The sequence below is a fragment of the Ranitomeya imitator genome, chromosome 5 (genome assembly GCF_032444005.1).
Source record: "Ranitomeya imitator isolate aRanImi1 chromosome 5, aRanImi1.pri, whole genome shotgun sequence".
NCBI classification, from domain to species: Eukaryota; Metazoa; Chordata; class Amphibia; order Anura; family Dendrobatidae; genus Ranitomeya; species Ranitomeya imitator.
The window spans coordinates 536,095,422-536,118,674 of NC_091286.1; the positions used below are offsets into that span (position 1 = coordinate 536,095,422).

The following is a 23,253-nucleotide window of genomic DNA, read 5'->3' on the forward strand; positions in this document are numbered from 1 at the left end:
AAATAAGATTAAAATAGATAAATCTCCGGGTCCGGATGGCATACACCCACGAGTACTAAGAGAACTAAGTAATGTAATAGATAAACCATTATTTCTTATTTTTAGTGACTCTATAGCGACAGGGTCTGTTCCGCAGGATTGGCGCATAGCAAATGTGGTGCCAATATTCAAAAAGGGCTCTAAAAGTGAACCTGGAAATTATAGGCCAGTAAGTCTAACCTCTATTGTTGGTAAAATATTTGAAGGGTTTCTGAGGGATGTTATTCTGGATTATCTCAATGAGAATAACTGTTTAACTCCATATCAGCATGGGTTTATGAGAAATTGCTCCTGTCAAACCAATCTAATCAGTTTTTATGAAGAGGTAAGCTATAGACTGGACCACGGTGAGTCATTGGACGTGGTATATCTCGATTTTTCCAAAGCGTTTGATACCGTGCCGCACAAGAGGTTGGTACACAAAATGAGAATGCTTGGTCTGGGGGAAAATGTGTGTAAATGGGTTAGTAACTGGCTTAGTGATAGAAAGCAGAGGGTGGTTATAAATGGTATAGTCTCTAACTGGGTCGCTGTGACCAGTGGGGTACCGCAGGGGTCAGTATTGGGACCTGTTCTCTTCAACATATTCATTAATGATCTGGTAGAAGGTTTACACAGTAAAATATCGATATTTGCAGATGATACAAAACTATGTAAAGCAGTTAATACAAGAGAAGATAGTATTCTGCTACAGATGGATCTGGGTAAGTTGGAAACTTGGGCTGAAAGGTGGCAGATGAGGTTTAACAATGATAAATGTAAGGTTATACACATGGGAAGAGGGAATCAATATCACCATTACACACTGAACGGGAAACCACTGGGTAAATCTGACAGGGAGAAGGACTTGGGGATCCTAGTTAATGATAAACTTACCTGGAGCAGCCAGTGCCAGGCAGCAGCTGCCAAGGCAAACAGGATCATGGGGTGCATTAAAAGAGGTCTGGATACACATGATGAGAGCATTATACTGCCTCTGTACAAATCCCTAGTTAGACCGCACATGGAGTACTGTGTCCAGTTTTGGGCACCGGTGCTCAGGAAGGATATAATGGAACTAGAGAGAGTACAAAGGAGGGCAACAAAATTAATAAAGGGGATGGGAGAACTACAATACCCAGATAGATTAGCGAAATTAGGATTATTTAGTCTAGAAAAAAGACGACTGAGGGGCGATCTAATAACCATGTATAAGTATATAAGGGGACAATACAAATATCTCGCTGAGGATCTGTTTATACCAAGGAAGGTGACGGGCACAAGGGGGCATTCTTTGCGTCTGGAGGAGAGAAGGTTTTTCCACCAACATAGAAGAGGATTCTTTACTGTTAGGGCAGTGAGAATCTGGAATTGCTTGCCTGAGGAGGTGGTGATGGCGAACTCAGTCGAGGGGTTCAAGAGAGGCCTGGATGTCTTCCTGGAGCAGACCAATATTGTATCATACAATTATTAGGTTCTGTAGAAGGACGTAGATCTGGGTATTTATTATGATGGAATATAGGCTGAACTGGATGGACAAATGTCTTTTTTCGGCCTTACTAACTATGTTACTATGTTCAGTTGTAACCATGCATTACCTGGGTAGGAGACCCTCTCAGATATGTTTCTACTCCCCTGTGCTGATCTCCTGCCTTCCCCTTCAGATGAAGTTGGATTGAAATGAGAGAAAGAGTTTGAGGTGGATGTTGACGCAGTGATCCAGATCTATTAGGAGTGTGTAAACAGGTGATCAGATGCAACGGCGCAGGAGATGAAGACAGAGGGGTAACTTAACCAAAGATCATTATTAATCTAATATAACAGTTTAGGTGATTAATATACAGAATTAAGAAGGATTTACAAATTATTGAAATGCAGTGAAGTATTTTACAATGGAAATGTATACCCATCTTTCAGGGAGAAAGTAGCTTTAACAATTCTAACAATAAACCTCAATCATAAAATGCAATAAAAAGTAATGAAAGGTAATGGCTTCTCGGTCTTAATACCCTGCTCTATAATGCGTCACAGTCCCTTATGCTTAACCGTCGTCACTTAGTCTATACATCAGCAGTAAAAACACAGTACAGGCACTAATGGGAGGCAGTGGTCCTACTCCATAGGCCGCAAGACTCTTATCAAAGAACAGATACCACTGATGCATATCTTAGAAATAGATACCGGGATAATATCCCATATTAGTTTGGACACTATCACAGTCACCAGGACACTCCGAAACTACCTATCCTACAAAAAAACATGGAGTAAAGAGTCCCATACAAAAGTATAAAAAATATAACAATAATTTTTATTAACCATCACAAAAAGGTAAATACAGACTAACAACACAAGGTCCAGAAATGATGCATGTACAGAGGACACAAACTACTGTAGTAACACTATGGGTATAACAAACGGATAACCTAATAATAGATGTATCCCCTATGGGGCTGCTGGAGACACACACTGGCATATATTTATGGGTAAGATGAGCGGTGCACCTTCTTTATTTGTTTACCTTCTGACCCTATATATGATATGAAGTATATGGAGATTTCATTACTGATAGGGATCTAGCTGCATGTATTCTGGCACCTTACTTTGCACTAAGCACTTTTTCGATATATGATATACTACATCTATTATTAGGTTATCCGTTCGTTATACCCATAGTGTTACTACAGTAGTTTGTGTCCTCTGTACATGCATCATTTCTGGACATTGTGTTGTTAGTCTGTATTTACCTTTTTGTGATGGTTAATAAAAATTGTTATATTTTTTTATACTTTTGTATGGGACTCTTTACTCCATGGTTTTTTGTAAGACTCTTATTGTCGGGGTCGTCACGACAATACCCTTCATTCACCAGTCATTCCAAATTAGACTATGAGCATTGGTACCGGGTAAGAATGAGTCAGACAAAGTGCTGGTTCAATCTCAGTGCATGCTCGTGCTTCTACAAGTTTTAGCAACGATCGCAGCAACTAACTTTATTTCCTGATACACAGCATTATATGCTCTATGAGGGGAAGGCGTGCAATAGGCGGGATTAGGCGGGGTTAAGCAATATGTGTCTAGTATCCGGTCTTTCTGGTTGGTCCTGACGTCATCTGGTGGATCCTCCTCTCTCCACGTCACTCAGGTTTCGATTTCAGCAGAAATGATACTTAAATTTTCAGAAACGAAACTAGGGCATAGGTGAATACTGGCAGCCATCTTAAATACAGTTACATTTGCATCAGCAAGCAAAGGGGAAAACTTATTGTTTCACAGCATAAGAATATAAAAGTACAAAAAGTGTGTGAAGATATATCTTTTCACCTTGACATTATCAACTAGCTGCTGCAGCGAAGCCTTTACTCTGACTGCCTCCATTTTCTGATGCGCAGCCCCAGGTCCCCTCTGTACCATAATTTACTCCTCACTTATCTGAGTTCCTCTGGTCAGCTCCCTCTCTCTCTCCCTCAATGCCTCTGATCGTCTCTCTCTCTCTTGGGTCATCCCTCTATCTCTCAGATTCCTCTGGTCAGCTCACTCTCTCTCCCTCAATGTCTCTGATCCTCTCTCTCTCTCTCTCTCTCTCAGGTCGTCTCTCTCTCTCAGATTCCTCTGGTCAGCTCCCTCTCTCTCTCCCTCAATGTCTCTGATCCTCTCTCTCTCTCGGGTCATGTCTCTCTCAGATTCCTCTGGTCAGCTCCCTCTCTCTCTCCCTCAATGTCTCTGATCCTCTCTCTCGGGTCATCTCTCTCTCAGATTAGTCTGGTCAGCTCTTTCTCTCTCCCTCAATGCCTCTGATCATCTCTCTCTCTCTCTCTCAGGTCATCTCTCTCTCAGATTCCTCTGGTCAGCTCCCTCTCTCTCCCTCATTGTCTCTGATCCTCTCTCTCTCTCGGGTCGTCTTTCTTTCAGATTACTCTGCACTCAGATAAACCTCTGCACTAATCCGTACCTCCCACTCCCGACTCCAAGACTTCTCCCGTGCTGCGCCAGTCCTCTGGAATGCTCTACCCCAAGATATTAGGACCATCCATAATTTGCATAGTTTTAGGCGCTCACTCAAAACACATTTGTTCAGAGCGGCCTATCACGTTCACTAATCAAAGTCATTTTATGTTTGTGTGTGTGTGTAGCCCATTCACTATCCCCATCTATTCCCCAACCCCAGAAGATGGCTGGACCATCATTGTAAATACATAATTGTAAATACACACCTGTGCTTTGCATCTCCCCCACCTCATTGTAGATTGTAAGCTCTCACGAGCAGGGTCGTCTTATTTTGCTTTAATTATTGTATTGTTAACATTGTTACTTATGACTTTTGTGTTTGAAACTGTTAAACTGTAAAGCGCTGCGGAATATGTTGGCGCTATACAAATAAAGATTATTATTATTATTATTATTATTATTACTCTGGTCAGCTCTCTCTCTCGGGTCGTCTCTCTCTGATTCCTCTCGTCAGCTCCCTCTCTCTCTCCCTCAATGTCTCTGATTCTCTCTCTCTCTCTCTCTCTCTCTCTCTCTCTCTCTCTCAGATTCCTCTGGTCAGCTCCCTTTCTCTCCCACAATGTCTCTGATCCTCTCTCTCTCTCTCTCTCTCTCTCTCTCTCTCTCTCTCTCTCTCTCTCAGGTCGTCTCTCTCTCTCAGATTCCTCTGGTCAGCTCCCTCTCTCTCTCCCTCAATGTCTCTGATCCTCTCTCACTCTTGGGTCATCTCTCTCTCAGATTACTCTGGTCAGCTCCCTCTCTCTTGATTCCTCTGATCGTCTCTCTCTCAGATCATCTTGACTTTTCTGGTAGCCTCTCTCTCTCAGATCCCTCTTTCTCACTCAAAGCTGAGGCTTTGTTTCACTAGTCTGGCCCATGCTGGTAGTTGCATGTATCAGTTGGCTCAGCTCTTAGGATGCTTTTTCTCTTTTTGTTCCTGTTCTTACATGCTCTGGGCATTAGATGGCGATGTTTGCTTATTTAAGGTTCACTCTACACTCAGCTACAGCATTCATTAAAGGCTAACACACATCTATAATATAACGCTGGGAGCGTCACTCTGTCCGAAGCCTTTATAGACTGCGCAAGCGCTGGCGCAGTCTGGACCCCCACAGAGTGACGCAGCCCAGGAGATCACGGTATGCGTAAGCACTGAGCGCACACCGCGATCTCCAACGGAGAAGCAGGGACCTGCCAGGAGGGTGAGTATGTTATATTCACCTGTCCCGTTCCAGCGCTGTGTGCCGCTCCCTCTTCCGGGTCCTCTGCCTGTGACGTTCAGTTCAGAGGGCGCGATGACACGCTTAATGCGTGCCGCCCTCTGACTGAACAGTCACAGCCAGAGGACCCGGAAGAGGGAGCGGCACACAGCGCTGGAACGGGACAGGTGACTATAGCAAGTGTCGGGGGCCTGAGCTAGCGGCGACTCCGGCACCTGACCCCCACAGCGCGCCGGTGTCCCCGCCTGCTCAGGCCCCCGACACTCGGCGCCCAGCGACGATAGGTGAGTATGTTATTTTTTTTTATATATATCGCAGCATACGGGGTATATAATAATATGGAGCATCTTATGGGGCCATCAACATTTATGGAGCAGTATACGGGCATATACTATGGAGCATCTTATGGGGGCCATCAACATTTATGGAGCAGTATACAGGGCATATACTATGGAGCATCTTATGGGGGCCATCAACCATAATGGAGCAGCATATGAGGCATATACTATGGAGCATCTTATGGGGCCATCAACCTTTATGGAGCAGCATACGGGGCATATACTATGGAGCATCTTATGGGGGCCATCAACCTTTATGGAGCAGCATACGGGGCATATACTATGGAGTATGGAGCATCTTATGGGGGCCATAAACCTTTATGGAGCAGCGTATGGGGCATATGGATGGGAGCAGCAAATTACAGAACGGTGGCGCAGGATGGCAGCAGCACATGACAGAACGGGGACGCAGGATGGGAGCAGCACATTACAGAACTGTGGCGCAGGATGGGAGCAGCACATGACAGAATAGGGCAGCACAAGACAGAACGGGGGTGCAGAATGGCAGCAGCACATGACAGAACAGGGGTGCAGGATGGCAGCAGCACATGACAGAACAGGGGTGCAGGATGAAAGCAGCACATGACAGAACGGGGGCGCAGGATGGGAGCAGCACATGACAGGATGGGGGCGCAGGATGGGAGCAGCAAATGACAGAATAGAGGTGCAAGATGGGTGCAGCACATGTCAGAATGGGGGCACAGGATGGGAGCAGCACATGACAAAACTGGGGCGTAGGATGGGAGCAGTACATGACAGAATGGGGGCTCAAGATGGGACCAGCGCATGACAGCATGGGGGCACAGGATGGGGGCGCAAGATGGTAGCAGCACATGACAAGATTAGGGCGCAGGATGGAAGCAACACATACCAGGGTGGAGACCATATACCAATATAAATGCTCGCCACCCGAGCATAGAACGGGTTCAATAGCTAGTAATTTTATAATGCTATATGTCTGCCCCCAACCGACATGTAAGAGAAGAAAAATAACTTTTATTATATTCACCTGTGGCGCGGACGGTGCGGTCCGAGGGGAGTCACTCTTCTTGGTCTGGCACCTCCCATCTTCTTATGATCGCAGCCCTCCTGCTTACTTTGTGCGGATGACGAGTCCCTGTGTCATCCATACAGTCTCCTCGGCACAGCGCTCCTGCGCCGGCATACTTCTCTGCCCTGTTGAGGGCAGAGCAAAATACTGCAGTGTGCAGGTGCTGGGCCTCTCTGACCATTCCCTGCGCCTTCGCACTGCAGTGCCTTGCTCTGTTCTTAACAGGGCAGATAGAGTGGGGCAAAAAAGTATTTAGTCAGTCAGCAATAGTGCAAGTTCCACCACTTAAAAAGATGAGAGGCGTCTGTAATTTACATCATAGGTAGACCTCAACTATGGGAGACAAACTGAGAAAAAAAAATCCAGATAATCACATTGTCTGTTTTTTTAACATTTTATTTGCATATTATGGTGGAAAATAAGTATTTGGTCAGAAACAAACAATCAAGATTTCTGGCTCTCACAGACCTGTAACTTCTTCTTTAAGGCCGGGATCACACATGCGAGAAGCACGTCTCGCATGTGAAATCCAAGCTCTGGCATCGGCACTGTGGAGCGGAGCGTGCGGCCGCATAGCAACACATGGAGCCGCACGCTGCGCTCTGGAGTGCCGGCGCCAGAGCTTGGATTTCACATGCGAGACAGACGTGTTGCTCGCATGTGTGATCCCTGCCTAAGAGTCTCCTCTTTCCTCCACTCATTACCTGTAGTAATGGCACCTGTTTAAACTTGTGATCAGTATAAAAAGACACCTGTGCACACCCTCAAACAGTCTGACTCCAAACTCCACTGTGGTGAAGACCAAAGAGCTGTCAAAGGACACCAGAAACAAAATTGTAGCCCTGCACCAGGCTGGGAAGACTGAATCTGCAATAGCCAACCAGCTTGGAGTGAAGAAATCAACAGTGGGAGCAATAATTAGAAAATGGAAGACATGCAAGACCACTGATAATCTCCCTCGATCTGGGGCTCCATGCAAAATCCCACCCCGTGGGGTCAGAATGATCACAAGAACGGTGAGCAAAAATCCCAGAACCACGCGGGGGGACCTAGTGAATGAACTGCAGAGAGCTGGGACCAATGTAACAAGGCCTACCATAAGTAACACACTACGCCACCATGGACTCAGATCCTGCAGTGCCAGACGTGTCCCACTGCTTAAGCCAGTACATGTCCGGGCCCGTCTGAGGTTTGCTAGAGAGCATTTGGATGATCCAGAGGAGTTTTGGGAGAATGTCCTATGGTCTGATGAAACCAAACTGGAACTGTTTGGTAGAAACACAACTTGTCGTGTTTGGAGGAAAAAGAACACTGAGTTGCATCCATCAAACACCATACCTACTGGAAAGCATGGTGGTGGAAACATCATGCTTTGGGGCTGTTTCTCTGCAAAGGGGCCAGGACAACTGATCCGGGTACATGAAAGAATGAATGGGGCCATGTATCGTGAGATTTTGAGTGCAAACCTCCTTCCATCAGCAAGGGCATTGAAGATGAAACGTGACTGGGTCTTTCAACATGACAATGATCCAAAGCACACCGCCAGGGCAACGAAGGAGTGGCTTCGTAAGAAGCATTTCAAGGTCCTGGAGTGGCCTAGCCAGTCTCCAGATCTCAACCCTATAGAAAACCTTTGGAGGGAGTTGAAAGTCCGTGTTGCCAAGCGAAAAGCTAAAAACATCACTGCTCTAGAGGAGATCTGCATGGAGGAATGGGCCAACATACCAACAACAGTGTGGCAACCTTGTGAAGACTTACAGAAAACGTTTGACCTCTGTCATTGCCAACAAAGGATATATTACAAAGTATTGAGATGAAATTTTGTTTCTGACCAAATACTTATTTTCCACCATAATATGCAAATAAAATGTTAAAAAAACAGACAATGTGATTTTCTGGATTTTTTTTTCTCAGTTTGTCTCCCATAGTTGAGGTCTACCTATGATGTAAATTACAGACGCCTCTCATCTTTTTAAGTGGTGGAACTTGCACTATTGCTGACTGACTAAATACTTTTTTGCCCCACTGTAAGTACGCCTGTGCAGGAACGCAGTGCTGAGAAGACTGTGTGGATGATGCAGAGACTCATCATCCACAAGAAGCAAGCAGGACGGGGGCACTGTAAGAAGATAGGAGGCGCCGGACCAAGAAGAGTGACACCTCTCTAACTGGATCGCCCCGCAGGTGAGTATAATAAAAGTTATTTTTCTTTTCTTACAGATCAGGTTGGGAGAAGATATACAGCATTATAGAATGCTGTGTATCAGCCCTGAAAGGTGATGGCCACAGGGCCCGCTATCAGGGTGTTACTGCCCTGACTGGCGCATGGGGTCCACTCAGCAGAGGGGGCCCGCATCGGGCCCCATCTCTTCTGCTGATCGGGCCCCAGTGGTAGGATTTACTGGACTCTGCGTCCGAGACACTCTATTGCCGTGCGGGCCCAGGCCCGCATGGCAATAGTTAAAACCGCCAGCTAATAGGAGGCTGGCAGCTAACGTCAGCACGCATGTCGCTGGCGTTTGACGTCATCGTCATTCGCCGGCGAGTGCGTGCTTTCAGCCTGGAGGGAAAATCGCTTGCCGCAGGAGCCCGGCAAGGTAAGAGGAAAGGTTTTTTGTTTTTTTATTGAAAGCGGCAAGCCGGCAGGATGGAGACAAGTGTCCATCCTGCCGGGGGCAGAATAGAGACGGGGCAGAATGGAGACAGAGGGTAGGGTGAAAGATATTGAGGTATGATTGGAGACACATGGGTCATGATTGGAGACACGGGGCAGAATGGAGACACGGGGCAATAATGGAGACACAGGCAGAATGGAGACACGGGGCAGGATTAGATACACAGGGCAGAATAGAGACATGGGGCAGGATTGGAGACATGGGGCATTGTTGGAGACATGGGGCAGGATTGGAGACACGGAGCATGATTGAAGACATGGGGCAGGATTGAAGACACGGGGCAGGATTGGAGACATGGGACAGAATGGAGACACGGGGCATGATTGGAGACACAGGGGGCAGAATGGAGACACAGGGGGCATGATTGGAGACACAGGGCAGGATTGGAGACATAGGGGGCATGATTGGAGACATGGGGCATGATTGGAGACACGGGGCATGATTGGAGATACAGGGGGCATGATTGAGACACAGGGGCAGAATGAAAGACATGGGGGCAGGATTGGAGACGATGGCAGGATGAAAGATATGAGGGCAGGATTGGAGACATGGTGGCAGGATGAAAGATATGGGGGCAGGAGTGGAGACACGGGGCAGGATTGGAGACATGGGGCAGGATTAGAGACATGGTGCAGGATGGAGACAGATGGGGCAGGATCATGGGGCAGGATAATAGGACAGATGGGGCAGGATAATGGGACAGTTGTGGCAGGATCATGGGACAGATGGGGCATGACGGGGACATCGCATGGGGCCAGGATGGGAGAACATATGGCTGGAGCCAGGAATGAGACACACGAGGGCCAGGATGGGGGATATTATTACCATAGAGGCTAATTAAGGGATATTATTACTGCAGTGATGAATTTATTTTATTTTTATTGAGTATACTGTTTTAAAGAGGGAGGCGGTCCTGTTACTTTGCACAGTGACACCATGTTGCTTTTTTTTTCTTCCTTTGGTGTAGTGTAGAAGTTGGGAAAAAAAATAAGTACTGTGTTTTGCAAGCGGTGCTCTAGCTAACTGTGTTATTTCCTGCAGAGACGAGCCCTTACTGGAAGAAGTGACGTCGATCTCTGCTGGATGAAGATCAAAGACTTCACCTAGAGGCATCACTGGTGAGTCAGTGTGTTACCTATACACTGATACTATACACTGTATACTATATACAGTGGTCCTGTGTTCAATGTCACCAGGGATCACTGTATGACCTTTACACTGACACTGCATACTAAGTACAGATCTCCTGTGTATAATGGCACTTATGGTGATATTAGTATTGTTTTTTTATTACTGATCACAGTATTGTAGCATTCAGTCACAAAATGACAGCCATGGTGTGGTAGTATTTGTTCCTTGTCTGTGGTATTATTGGTCACCATGTGTTGGTAATATGTGAATATGTGGTCTGGTCATGGTGTGGCGGTATGTGTCCCTTGTATGTGATATTATTCGGTCACTATGGTTTTAATATGTGGTCTGGACAAGGTGTGGCAGTATTTGTTCTTTGTATGTAGTATCATAGGTCACTATGTGGTGGTAATATGGTGTCTGGTCATGGTACGGTGGTATTTGTCCCTTGTGTGTGATATTATTGGTCATTTTAAAAATACTCCTAAATTGTATTGCATATTTTAACAAATGTTTAATAGGCTAGAGTAACATAGTAACATAGTAACATAGTTAGTAAGGCCGAAAAAAGACATTTGTTCAGCCTATATTCCATCATAATAAATCCCCAGAATTACGTCCTTCTACAGAACCTAATAATTGTATGATACAATATTGTTCTGCTTCAGGAAGACATCCAGGCCTCTCTTGAACCCCTCGACTGAGTTCGCCATCACCACCTCCTCAGGCAAGCAATTCCAGATTCTCACTGCCCTAACAGTAAAGAATCCTCTTCTATGTTGGTGGAAAAACCTTCTCTCCTCCAGACGCAAAGAATGCCCTCTTGTGCCCGTCACCTTCCTTGGTATAAACAAATCCTCAGCGAGATATTTGTATTGTCCCCTTATATACTTATACATGGTTATTAGATCTCCCCTCAGTCGTCTTTTTTCTAGACTAAATAATCCTAATTTCGCTAATCTATCTGGGTATTGTAGTTCTCCCATCCCCTTTATTAATTTTGTTGCCCTCCTTTGTACTCTCTCTAGTTCCATTATATCCTTCCTGAGCACCGGTGCCCAAAACTGGACACAGTACTCCATGTGCGGTCTAACTAGGGATTTGTACAGAGGCAGTATAATGCTCTCATCATGTGTATCCAGTCCTCTTTTAATGCACCCCATGATCCTGTTTGCCTTGGCAGCTGCTGCCTGGCACTGGCTGCTCCAGGTAAGTTTATCATTAACTAGGATCCCCAAGTCCTTCTCCCTGTCAGATTTACCCAGTGGTTTCCCGTTCAGTGTGTAATGGTGATATTGATTCCTTCTTCCCATGTGTATAACCTTACATTTATCATTGTTAAACCTCATCTGCCACCTTTCAGCCCAAGTTTCCAACCTATCCAGATCCATCTGTAGCAGAATACTATCTTCTCTTGTATTAACTGCTTTACATAGTTTTGTATCATCTGCAAATATCGATATTTTACTGTGTAAACCTTTTACCAGATCATTAATGAATATGTTGAAGAGAACAGGTCCCAATACCGACCCCTGCGGTACCCCACTGGTCACAGCGACCCAGTTAGAGACTATACCATTTATAACCACCCTCTGCTTTCTATCACTAAGCCAGTTACTAACCCATTTACACACATTTTCCCCCAGACCAAGCATTCTCATTTTGTGTACCAACCTCTTGTGCGGCACGGTATCAAACGCTTTGGAAAAATCGAGATATACCACGTCCAATGACTCACCGTTGTCCAGCCTATAGCTTACCTCTTCATAAAAACTGATTAGATTGGTTTGACAGGAGCGATTTCTCATAAACCCATGCTGATATGGAGTTAAACAGTTATTCTCATTGAGATAATCCAGAATAACATCTGTTGTGAATTCTGTGGCTGAGTTCACTTCTGTGGTCACAAGTGGTATTGCAGTCTCTGGGCTTCCTCCCTCAGGTGTTTTGGTGAGCTCGTTGGCTGCCTTGCTATTTAGCTCCACCTGAGTCTGTCTTCCTTGCTCCTTGTCAATGTTCCAGTGTTGGATCTGAGCTACTGCATCTTTCCTTGGGCCTGCTGCTCTGCTAGATAAGTGCTTCTAGTTTGTTTTCTGTTTTTTCTGTCCAGCTTGTTATTATCTTTTGCTGGAAGCTCTGAGAAGCAAAGGGGTGCACCGCCGTGCTGTTAGTTCGGCACGGTGGGTCTTTTTGCCCCTTTGCGTGGTTTTCGTTTTAGGGTTTTTTGTAGACTGCATAGTTCTCTTTGCTATCCTCGCTCTGTCTAGAATATCGGGCCTCACTTTGCTGAATCTATTTCATTCCTACGTTTGTCTTTTCATCTTGCTAACAGTCATTATATGTGGGGGGCTGCCTATTCCTTGGGGGTATTTCTCTGAGGTAAGTCAGGCTTGTATTTCTATCTTCAGGCTAGTCAGCTCCTCAGGCAGTGCCGAGTTGCATAGGTAGTTGATAGGCGCAATCCACTGCTGCTTCCAGTTGTGTGAGGATAGATCTGGTACTGCAGTCTACAGAGATTCCACGTCTCAGAGCTCGTCCTATTGTTTTGGGTTATTGCCAGATCTCTGTATGTGCGCTGATTACTGCACGCTGTGTTGCCTGATTGCCAGCCATAACAAACATCCCTCAGAAACCCTTCAAATATTTTACCAACAATAGAGGTTAGACTTACTGGCCTATAATTTCCGGGTTCACTTTTAGAGCCCTTTTTGAATATTGGCACCACATTTGCTATGCGCCAGTCCTGCGGAACAGACCCCGTCGCTATAGAGTCCCTAAAAATAAGAAATAATGGTTTATCTATTACATTACTTAGTTCTCTTAGTACTCGTGGGTGTATGCCCTCCGGACCCAGAGATTTATCTATTTTGATCTTATTTAGCCGGTTTCGCACCTCTTCTTGGGTTAGATTGGTGACCCTTAATATAGGGTTTTCATTGTTTCTTGGGATTTCACCTAGCATTTCATTTTCCGCTGTGAATACCGTGGAGAAGAAGGTGTTTAATATGTTAGCTTTTTCCTCGTCATCTACAACCATACTTTCCTCACTATTTTTTAAGGGGCCTACATTTTCAGTTTTTATTCTTTTACTATTGATATAGTTGAAGAACAGTTTGGGATTAGTTTTACTCTCCTTAGCAATGTGCTTCTCTGTTTCCTTTTTGGCAGCTTTAATTAGTTTTTTAGATAAAGTATTTTTCTCCCTATAGTTTTTTAGAGCTTCAATGGTGCCATCCTGCTTTAATAGTGCAAATGCTTTCTTTTTACTGTTAATTGCCTGTCTTACTTCTTTGTTTAGCCACATTGGGTTTTTCCTATTTCTAGTCCTTTTATTCCCACAAGGAATAAACCGCTTACAGTGCCTATTTAGGATGTTCTTAAACATTTTCCATTTAATATCTGTATTCTTATTTCTGAGGATATTGTCCCAGTCTACCAGATTAAGGGCATCTCTAAGCTGGTCAAACTTTGCCTTCCTAAAGTTCAGTGTTTTTGTGACTCCCTGACAAGTCCCCCTAGTGAAAGACAGGTGAAACTGTACAATATTGTGGTCGCTATTTCCTAGATGCCCGACCACCTGCAGATTTGTTATTCTGTCAGGTCTATTAGATAGTATTAGGTCTAAAAGTGCTGCTCCTCTGGTTGGATTCTGCACCAATTGTGAAAGATAATTTTTCTTGGTTATTAGCAGAAACCTGTTGCCTTTATGGGTTTCACAGGTTTCTGTTTCCCAGTTAATATTCGGGTAGTTAAAGTCCCCCATAACCAGGACCTCATTATGGGTTGCAGCTTCATCTATCTGCTTTAGAAGTAGACTTTCCATGATTTCTGTTATATTTGAGGGTTTGTAACAGACCCCAATGAGAATTTTGTTACCATTTTTCCCTCCATGAATTTCGACCCATATGGACTCGACATCCTCATTCCCTTCGCTAATATCCTCCCTTAAAGTGGACTTTAGACAAGACTTTACATAGAGTAGAGTCTATCAAAAGAGTCTATCATGTAGTGGTGGCGGCTTAAAAAATCTTTTGGCCAAAACAAAGGCTGCTGGTTATATGTGTGATCTGGTGATGGGAACTGTTAATGTGTGATTGGTGAGAAGTGGAGTCTCAAGAGGGCCCTGAAAATTTTGCCAGTATGGGGCACCAAAATTCCTAGTGGCAGCCTTAAGGCCCCGTCACATTTAGCGACGCTAAAGCGGTCCCGACAATGATACGACCTGTCAGGGATCGTTGCTGCGTTGCTATGTGGTCGCTGGTGAGATGTCAAACAGTGAGATCTTCCCAACGACGCAGCAGCGATGCGGCGACCTGTAGCGACCTGTACAACGATGTCGTTGGTTGTTGTGACCCTGTCACATGGCAGCTATTATGACGATTCAGACTTCAATGAGGGACGTCCTGTGTGATGTTGTAGTCACACAGGCGTGCATTTGCGTTGCCTTTTCCGTGCCCATTCAGTTCCGATTGGTGGTCGCTACTGCGTTCTGATTGGTGGCGGCCTTGCCTTATGAGGCGACACAATAGCCCTAAAATGAAAACGCATTTGAGACCCCAAACGATACCTGCCGTGCACAAAATATAGGTGTCAGAAGAACCGTTGAAGAATAGATAAATCGAAGAGGAGTCGCAGGCCGGAGAACTCTACAACGATCTGCAAACCACCACGTGGTCAGGAACAAAGGATGGAACCGCTACTATGTCGCCTTCTGTTGAAGGCATGACCGCCAATCAGAACGCAGTAGCGACCACCAATCGGAGCGGAGGGGTGCGGAAAAGGCAACGCAAATGCACGCCTATGTGTCAATGTCTGAGTCGTCAACGAGGTCGTTGGTAAGGTGTCAAACACAGCGATGTGTGCTACCCAGCGGGACCTCAACGATCAAAAAAAAGTCCAGGCCATTCCGACACGACCAGCGATCTCACAGCAGGGGCCTGGTCGCTGCTACGTGTCAAACATAGTGAGATCGCTACTGAGGTCGCTGTTGTGTCACAAAACTTGTGACTCAGCAGCGATCTCGCTAGCGACCTCGCTTAGTGTGAAGGTACCTTTAGATGGCCATATCTCATATCGGCCAAACTTGGTGACAGTGCCCCTTTAATCCTATTACATTCCTCCTCACTTTAACCTCTCTAGTCCTCAGGCGAGAATAATCACTTTGTTCCTAGATGTCCCTCAGGGGCAATCCCAGCGTTTCTAATATCCAAGTACATTCCTGTGTCTCTTGCATTATGTACTGTCAGATGAAGTCATCCTCTGTGTAACGTGTGAGCGGGACACCAGTGTTGGCATGCTCAGTTCTGCAAGGCCCTTCTTGTCATGTTTCTCCTGGTGCACTGGACCCTTTTGATACCCCTCCTTTGAGTTCAGTTTTTGATCTATCCTCAGCGCTGGTTTGAGGGGTAATGTTACTTCTTTTGGCACTGCTGGTACTACTCACTTTTCATCTTCAAGTCCTCAATCTTCTTACAAATGACAAGTATTGTATTTTCCTTGCATATGTATTTATATTTTTCTGAATGTATAATTTTGCCTGCGTATTATGACATTAATTTTACCTTGCATTCTATGTAAATACATCATTACATTATATTTGCTTTGCTATCTACTGACCAATTCTGGTAATACACTGCATCTTTTTGGATCTTTTTTTCTGCATCAATCTTTCTCTGTTTGCCTCTTTCTCTCTATCTCGCTCTCTCTTTCTCTCTACAATAAATTATTAATAAATTACATATTTTTGTATTTATTTGGATTTCTGATCTCCTATCCACGCTTATACTTCTACTCTTTGTTTTTTTATGTTTTATTCTGCAGCACAAAAAAATGTAATGAAAAACTTTTCTTTATTTAGGGACATACAGTTGTGAAACTAGGGGTTAATCAGTGGGTTCTTGGCCACAGTCAATATGCTATATTCTATTCACAAGATGCATTGACTTTAAGTTACTTAATATGTACAAGAATCCACAACTATGACTGGCAAATAAAAAGAACGATCTCACCCTCCTGGAACCATACTACAGCATGATGCCCTGTTCCAATAGTGGCGATGGACCATAGGAGGGGGAAAGGGTCCATCGCCACTATTGGAAAAGGGCATCATGCCGTAGTATGGTTCCAGGAGGGTGAGATCGTTCTTTTTATTTGCCAGTCATAGTTGTGGATTCTTGTACATATTAATTAACTTAAAGTCAATGCATCTTGTGAATAGAATATGGCATATTGACTGGGGCCAAGAACCCACTGATTAACCCCTAGTTTGATAATTGATGCTGGAAGCTCATTTTTTTTCATTGGGGTCAAAATCCTCTTGGCCTTTTTTCAGAGAATGTGAATGATAGCACAGAAACTTTTTCTCCACTCATGGTTAGTGGTTGGGTGAAGAGTAGACATTTATTGTCAAACTACTGTGTTTTTTCTTTTTAAATCATAATGACAACCCAAAACATCCAAGTGACCCTGAACAAAAGTTCACATACCCTGGTGATTTTAGCCTGATAGCATGCAAAAAGTTGATACAAATGGGTTTTAACCCCTTCGTGACATGCGCCGTACTAGTACTGCGCTGCCGGCACTGCATTTGTGCCAGCAGCAGTACTAGTACGGCGCACCGATCACCGCGGTCTCGCGCTAAGCGCCGCGGTGATCGGGTGCTGGTATCAGCTGTATATGACAGCTGACACCCCGCAGCAATGCCCACGATCGGCGGTAGCGCCGATCGCGGGCATTTAACCCCTCTGATGCCGCTGTCAGTAGTGACAGCGGCATAGAGGGTGATCGCGCAGGTACGGGGGCTCCCTGCGCTCTCCCACCGGAGAAACGCGATGAGATCGCGTTGCTCCAGTGACCCGGAAGTAGTCCCCGGATCCAAGATGGCCGCGGGACTCCTTCCGGGTCATGAAATGACCTGGCTAGCCGGCGCCTGCTGAGAGTTGCTGAGAGCAGGCGCCGGAAAGCCTCCTGAACTTGCCTGTCAGATCGTTGATCTGACAGAGTGCTATGCACACTGTCAGATCAACGATCTGATCTAATACAGTGATGTCCCACCCTGGGACAATGGTAGAAAGTAAAAAAAAAAATAGAATGTATAAAAAAAAATTTAAAAAATCCCCAAATAAAGAAAAAAAAACATTTCCCAGTAAATCCATTTATTTATGTAAATTAAAAAAAATAATAAAAGTACACATATTTGGTATCGACGCGTCCATAATGACCCGCTCTATAAAACTATCCCACTAGTTAACCCCTTCAGTGAACACCACAAAGAAAAAAAAAAAACAAGGCAAAAAACATTGCTTTATTATCATACAGGCGAACAAAAAGTGGAATAACACGCGATCAAAACGACGGATATAAATAACCATGGCACCGCTGAAAACGTCATCTTGTCCCGCAAAAAAAAAGCCACCATACAGCATCATCAGCAGAAAAATAAAAAAGTTATAGCTCTCAGAATAAAGCGATGCAAAAACAAATATTTTTTTATATAAAATAGTTTTTATTGTGTAAAAGCGCCAAAACATAAAAAAATGATATAAATGAGGTATCGCTGTAATCATACTGACCTGAGGAATAAAGCTGCTTTATCAATTTTACCACACGTGGAATGGTATAAACGCCCCCCCCTAAAAGAATTTCAGGAATTGCTGGTTTTTGTTCATTCCGCCTCACAAAAATCGGAATAAAAAGCGATCAAAAAATGTCATCTGCCCAAAAATGGTACCAATAAAAACATCAACTCATCCCGCAAAAAACAAGATCTCACATGACTCTGTGGGCCAAAATATGGATAAATTATAGCTCTCAAAATGTGGTGATGCAAAAACTATTTTTTGCAATAAAAAGCGTCTTTTAGTGTGTGACAGCTGCCAACCCTAAAAATCTGCCAAAAAAACCGCTATAAAAGTAAATCAAACCCCCTTCATCACCCCCTTAGGGAAAAATAATAAAATTTAAAAAAATGTATTTATTTCCATTTTCCCATTAGGGTTAGGACTAGGGTTAGGGTTGGGGTTGGGGTGGGGCTAGGGTTAGGGTTGGGGTTAGGGTTACCATTGGGATTAGGGTTAGGGGTGTGTTTGGATTAGGGTTTCAGTTAGAATTGGAGAGTTTCCACTGTTTCGGCACATCAGAGGCTCTCCAAACGCGACATGGCGTCCGATCTCAATTCCAGCCAATTCTGCTCTGCGTTCTCAGGACAAGTTGGACAACAACTTTTGGGGTCCAATTTGTCCTGTTACCCTTGGGGGAAAAAAAACTGGGGGCTAATATATCATTTTCGTGGAAAAAAAATATTTTTTATTTTCACGGCTCTGCGTTATAAACTGTAGTGAAACACTTGTTGGTTCAAAGTTCTCACAACACATCTATATAAGTTCCTTGGGGGGTCTAGTTTCCAATATGGGGTTACTTGGGGGGGGTTCTACTGTTTAGGTACATCAGGGGCTCTGCAAATGCAACATGATGCCTGCAGACCAATCCATCTAAGTCTGCATTTCAAACGGCGCTCCTTCCCTTCCGAGCTCTGCCATGCACTCAAACGGTGGTTCCCCCCACATATGTGGTATCAGCGTACTCAGGACAAATTGGACAATAACTTTTGTGGTCCAATTTCTCCTGTTACCCTTGGCAAAAAAAAAATTGCGGGCTAAAACCTAATTTTGTGGAAAGAAAAAATGATTTTTTAATTTTCACACCGCTACATTCTAAACTTTAGTGAAACAATTGGGGGTTAAAAGTGCTCACCACACATCTATATAAGTTCCTTAGGGGGTCTTCTTTCCAAAATGGGGTCACTTGTGGGGGGTTTCCACTATTAAGGCATGTCAGGGGCTCTCCAAATGCGTCATGGGTTCCGATCTCAATTCCAGCCAATATTGCATTGAAAAGTCAAATGGCGCTCCTTCCCTTCCAAGCTCTTCCATGCGCTCAAACAGTGGTTTATCCCCATATATGAAGTATCAGCGTACTCAGGACAAATTGCACAACAACTTTTGGGTTCCAATTTATCCTGTTACCCTTGGGAAAAACAAATTGGGGGCAAAAACATCATTTTTTGTGAAAATTAATATGAAATTATTTTTACGGCACTACATTATAAACTTCTGTGAAGCACTTGGAGGTTCAAAGTGCTCACCACACATCTAGATTAGTTCCCTAGAGGGTCTACTTTCCAAAATGGTGTTACTTGTGGGGGTTTCCACTGTTTAGGCACGTGAGGGGCTCTCCAATCGTGACATGGGCTCCGATCTCAATTCCAGCAAATCTTGCATTGAAAAGTCAAATGGCGCTCCTTCCCTTCCGAGCTCTGCCATGTGCCCAAATAGTGGTTTACCCCCACATATGGGGTATCGGCGTACTCAGGACAAATTGTACAACGACTTATGTGATCCAATTTCTCCTGTTACCCTTGGTAAAATGAAACAAATTGGACCTGAAATAAAAATTTTGTTGAAAAAAAGTTAAATGTTCAATTTTTTTTAAACATTCAAAAAATTCCTGTGAAGCACCTGAAGGGTTAATAAACTTTTTGAATGTGGTTTTGAGTACCTTGAGGGGTGCAGTTTTTAAATGGTGTCACTTTTGGGCATTTTCTGTCATATATTTTTAGGGACGTGTAGGGTTTTTGCTATCGGTCCCGTTGTCCCTCCCACCCTTTGCCCTTTACAATCTTCTTGGGCCAGGTTTTTTAATTGACCCAACCCCACATAGAGGGGTCTGGATGTTGTCAGTCTTTTATCCTTATTTTGTTTAATAAAGTTTATTGGATAGATTAGTTTTTTTCGTTTTTCTTGGTTTAATACTAATTTGGATTATCAGATATTATACTTTCTACTCATTTTCTGTCATATAGACCCCTCAAAGTCACTTCAAGTGTGAGGTGGTCCGTAAAAAAAATGGTTTTGCAAATTTTGTTGCAAAAATGAGAAATCGCTGGTCAACTTTTAACCCTTATAACTCCCTAACAAAAAAAATTATGTTTCCAAAATTGTGCTGATGTAAAGCAGACATGTGGGAAATGTTGTTTATTAACTATATTGTGTGATATAACTCTCTAATTTAAGGGCATAAAAACTAAAAGTTTGAAAATTGCTAAATTTTCATAATTTCTGACAAATTTTTGTTTTTTTTCACAAATAAATGCAAGTCATATCGAAGAAGTTTTACCACTTTCATGAAGTACAATATGTCACGAGAAAACAGTGTCAGAATCACCAGGATCCGTTGAAGCGTTTCAGAGTTATGACCTCATAAAGTGACAGTGGTCAGAATTGTAAAAATTGGCCCTGTCACTTAGGTGAAAACAGGCTTTGGGGTGAAGGGGTTAATGACTACTAAACCTAACATCTTCACCTATTTTCTTGTAATTAATGATGAGTGAATATACTCATTACTCGAGATTTCCCGAGCATGCTGGGGTGACCTCCGAGTATTTTTTAGTGCTTGGAGATTTAGTTTTCTTCGCCGCAGCTGAATGATTTACATCTCTTAGCCAGCATAAGTACATGTGGGAGTTGCCTGGTTGCTAGGGAATCCCCACATGTACTTATGCTGGCTAAATCATTCACCTGCAGCGAAGAAAACTAAATCTCCGAGCACTAAAAAATACTCGGAGGATGAGTATATTTGCTCATCACTACTTGTAATCAGTGTGTAGGCATAAAAGCGGAGTGAGTTTCTGGGATCCAAACAGACTCTTGCATCTTTCATCCAGCCACTGACGTTTCTGGATTGTGAGTCCTGGGGAAAGCAAAAGAATTGTCAACGGATCTATGGGAAAAGGTAGTTGAACTGTATAAAACAGGAAAGGGATACAAAAAGAATTCCATAGAATTGATAATGGCAGTCAGCAGCATTCTAACTGTGATTAACAAATTGAAAATCAGGGGCTCTGTAAAAACAAAATCACGATCAGGTAGACCAACATAAATGTCATAACTGCCATGAAAATTATTTGGGATGCAAAGAAAAAACATCAAATAACATCAGCTGAAATACAGGACTCTCTGAAAAATAGGGGTGTGGCTGTTTCAAGATGCACAATAAGGGGGCGCTTGAAGAAAAATGGGCTGGATGATCGAGTCGCCAGAAGGAAGCCATTACTGCGCAAATGCCACAACGTATCTTGTCTACAATATGCATAACAGCACAGAGACAAGCCTCAAAACTTCTGGAACAAGGTAATTTGGAGTGATGAGACCAAAATTTAACTTTTTGGCCACAACCATAAACGTTAAATTTGAAGAGAGGTCAACAAGGCCTATGATGAAAGGAACACCATTCCTACTGTAAAGCACGGAGGTGAATTGCTGATGTATTAGGGATGTGTGAGCTACAAAGGCACAGGAAACTTGGTCAAAGTTGAAGGAAAGATGAATGCAGCATGTTATCAGCAAATACTGGAGGCAAATTTGCACTCATTAGCCCGGAAGCTGCGCATGGAACGTACTTGGACGTTCCAACATGACAACGATCCAAAACACGAGGCCAAGTCAACCTGTCATTGGCTACAGCAGAACAAAGTGAAGGATCTGGAGTGGCCATCTCAGTCTCCTGACCTCAATATCACTGAGCCACACTGGGGAGATCTCAAGCAAGCAGATCATGCTAGACAGCCCAGGAATTTACAGGAACTGGAGGCTTTTTGCCAAGAAGATTGGGCAGCTTTACCATTTGAGAAAATAAAGAACCTCATCCACAGCTACCACAAAAGACTTCAAGCTGTTATTGATATTAGAGGGGGCAATACACAGTATTAAGAAATGGGGTATGTGAACTTTTGATCAGGGTCATTTGGATGTTTTGGGTTGTCATTATGTTTTATAAAGAGAAAACACAGTAGTTTGACAATAAATGGCTTCACCCAACCACTAACTCTGAAAAAAGGCCAAGAAAGCAAAAATTCTGCCGGGGTATGTAAACTTTTGAGCACAGCTGTATTTTAATAGTACTTAGAGGAATCTGCAGTCATAAGTAAAAATATATTTTCTTACCTGACTAAGATATTCTACTCCTGGAGGACAGTTGGGAAGTTCCGGAGGTGCTGACATCCATGTATTTCTGAAATCCCCTGAATATGGTGGTTGGTTCTGTAAAGTGTAATTTTCACCATAAAACCCATAGCTGGTTTGCCCAGGTATACCTGATAAATATAGAACATACATGCCAAGTTAATATAAAGCATCTTATTTGGCATAATACAAAGCATTTGCCCCTTTTGGACATCACTTTAGATAAAAAACAGGTTTACACAGTGACATTTAGTAAGTGAGGACTAAAAGGAAATAAATGAAAAATGATCAAACCTGAACTGTGTGAACTATAATAGATCCTGTTTATGGTTACTGAGTAAGGCTACGTTCACATTCGCGTCTTTGGACGCAGCGTCGTGGACACAACGCACGACGCACAAAAGACGCATGTAAAACGCAGGCTTTTTTGACGCATGCGTTCAACCTTTTTTATATATATATATATATATATATATATATATATATATATAGTCTTTTCAGTGTCTAGACACCATCTATACACTTATCCTAATTTTTAATTAAAGAACGCATGCGTCGTACCATGCACAACAACGCAAGTACTTTCGTCTTCTGCGTTGGCAATACACTTCAATGGGGGCTTTGACGCATCAACGATGCAAATGCGGCGCAAGTGCGATGCATGCGTTTTTTTAAATATTTTGGACGCAGAAAAGGTGCAACATGTTGCGTTTGCCGCGCCCTACCAGGTGCGCCGAAACGATGCATGCGTCGCGAAATGCACCAAAACGCATGACAACGCATGCCCATGCATCCCCAATGTTAAAGATAGGCACGCAT

General features: G+C 43.7%; 1 protein-coding gene across 1 annotated transcript in view; it reads right to left on the reverse strand.

Annotated features, from left to right (window-relative positions):
- Window positions 1-22,480, reverse strand: part of LOC138637841 (phospholipid scramblase 2-like) — a 58,650-nt gene extending 36,170 nt beyond the window's left edge. The window contains exon 1 of the mRNA XM_069726765.1: window positions 22,417-22,480. Within this exon, the coding sequence (XP_069582866.1) occupies window positions 22,417-22,473 (57 nt within the window). The 5' untranslated portion in view covers window positions 22,474-22,480. The remainder of the gene's footprint in view (window positions 1-22,416) is intronic.
- Window positions 22,481-23,253: the final 773 nt, after the last annotated feature.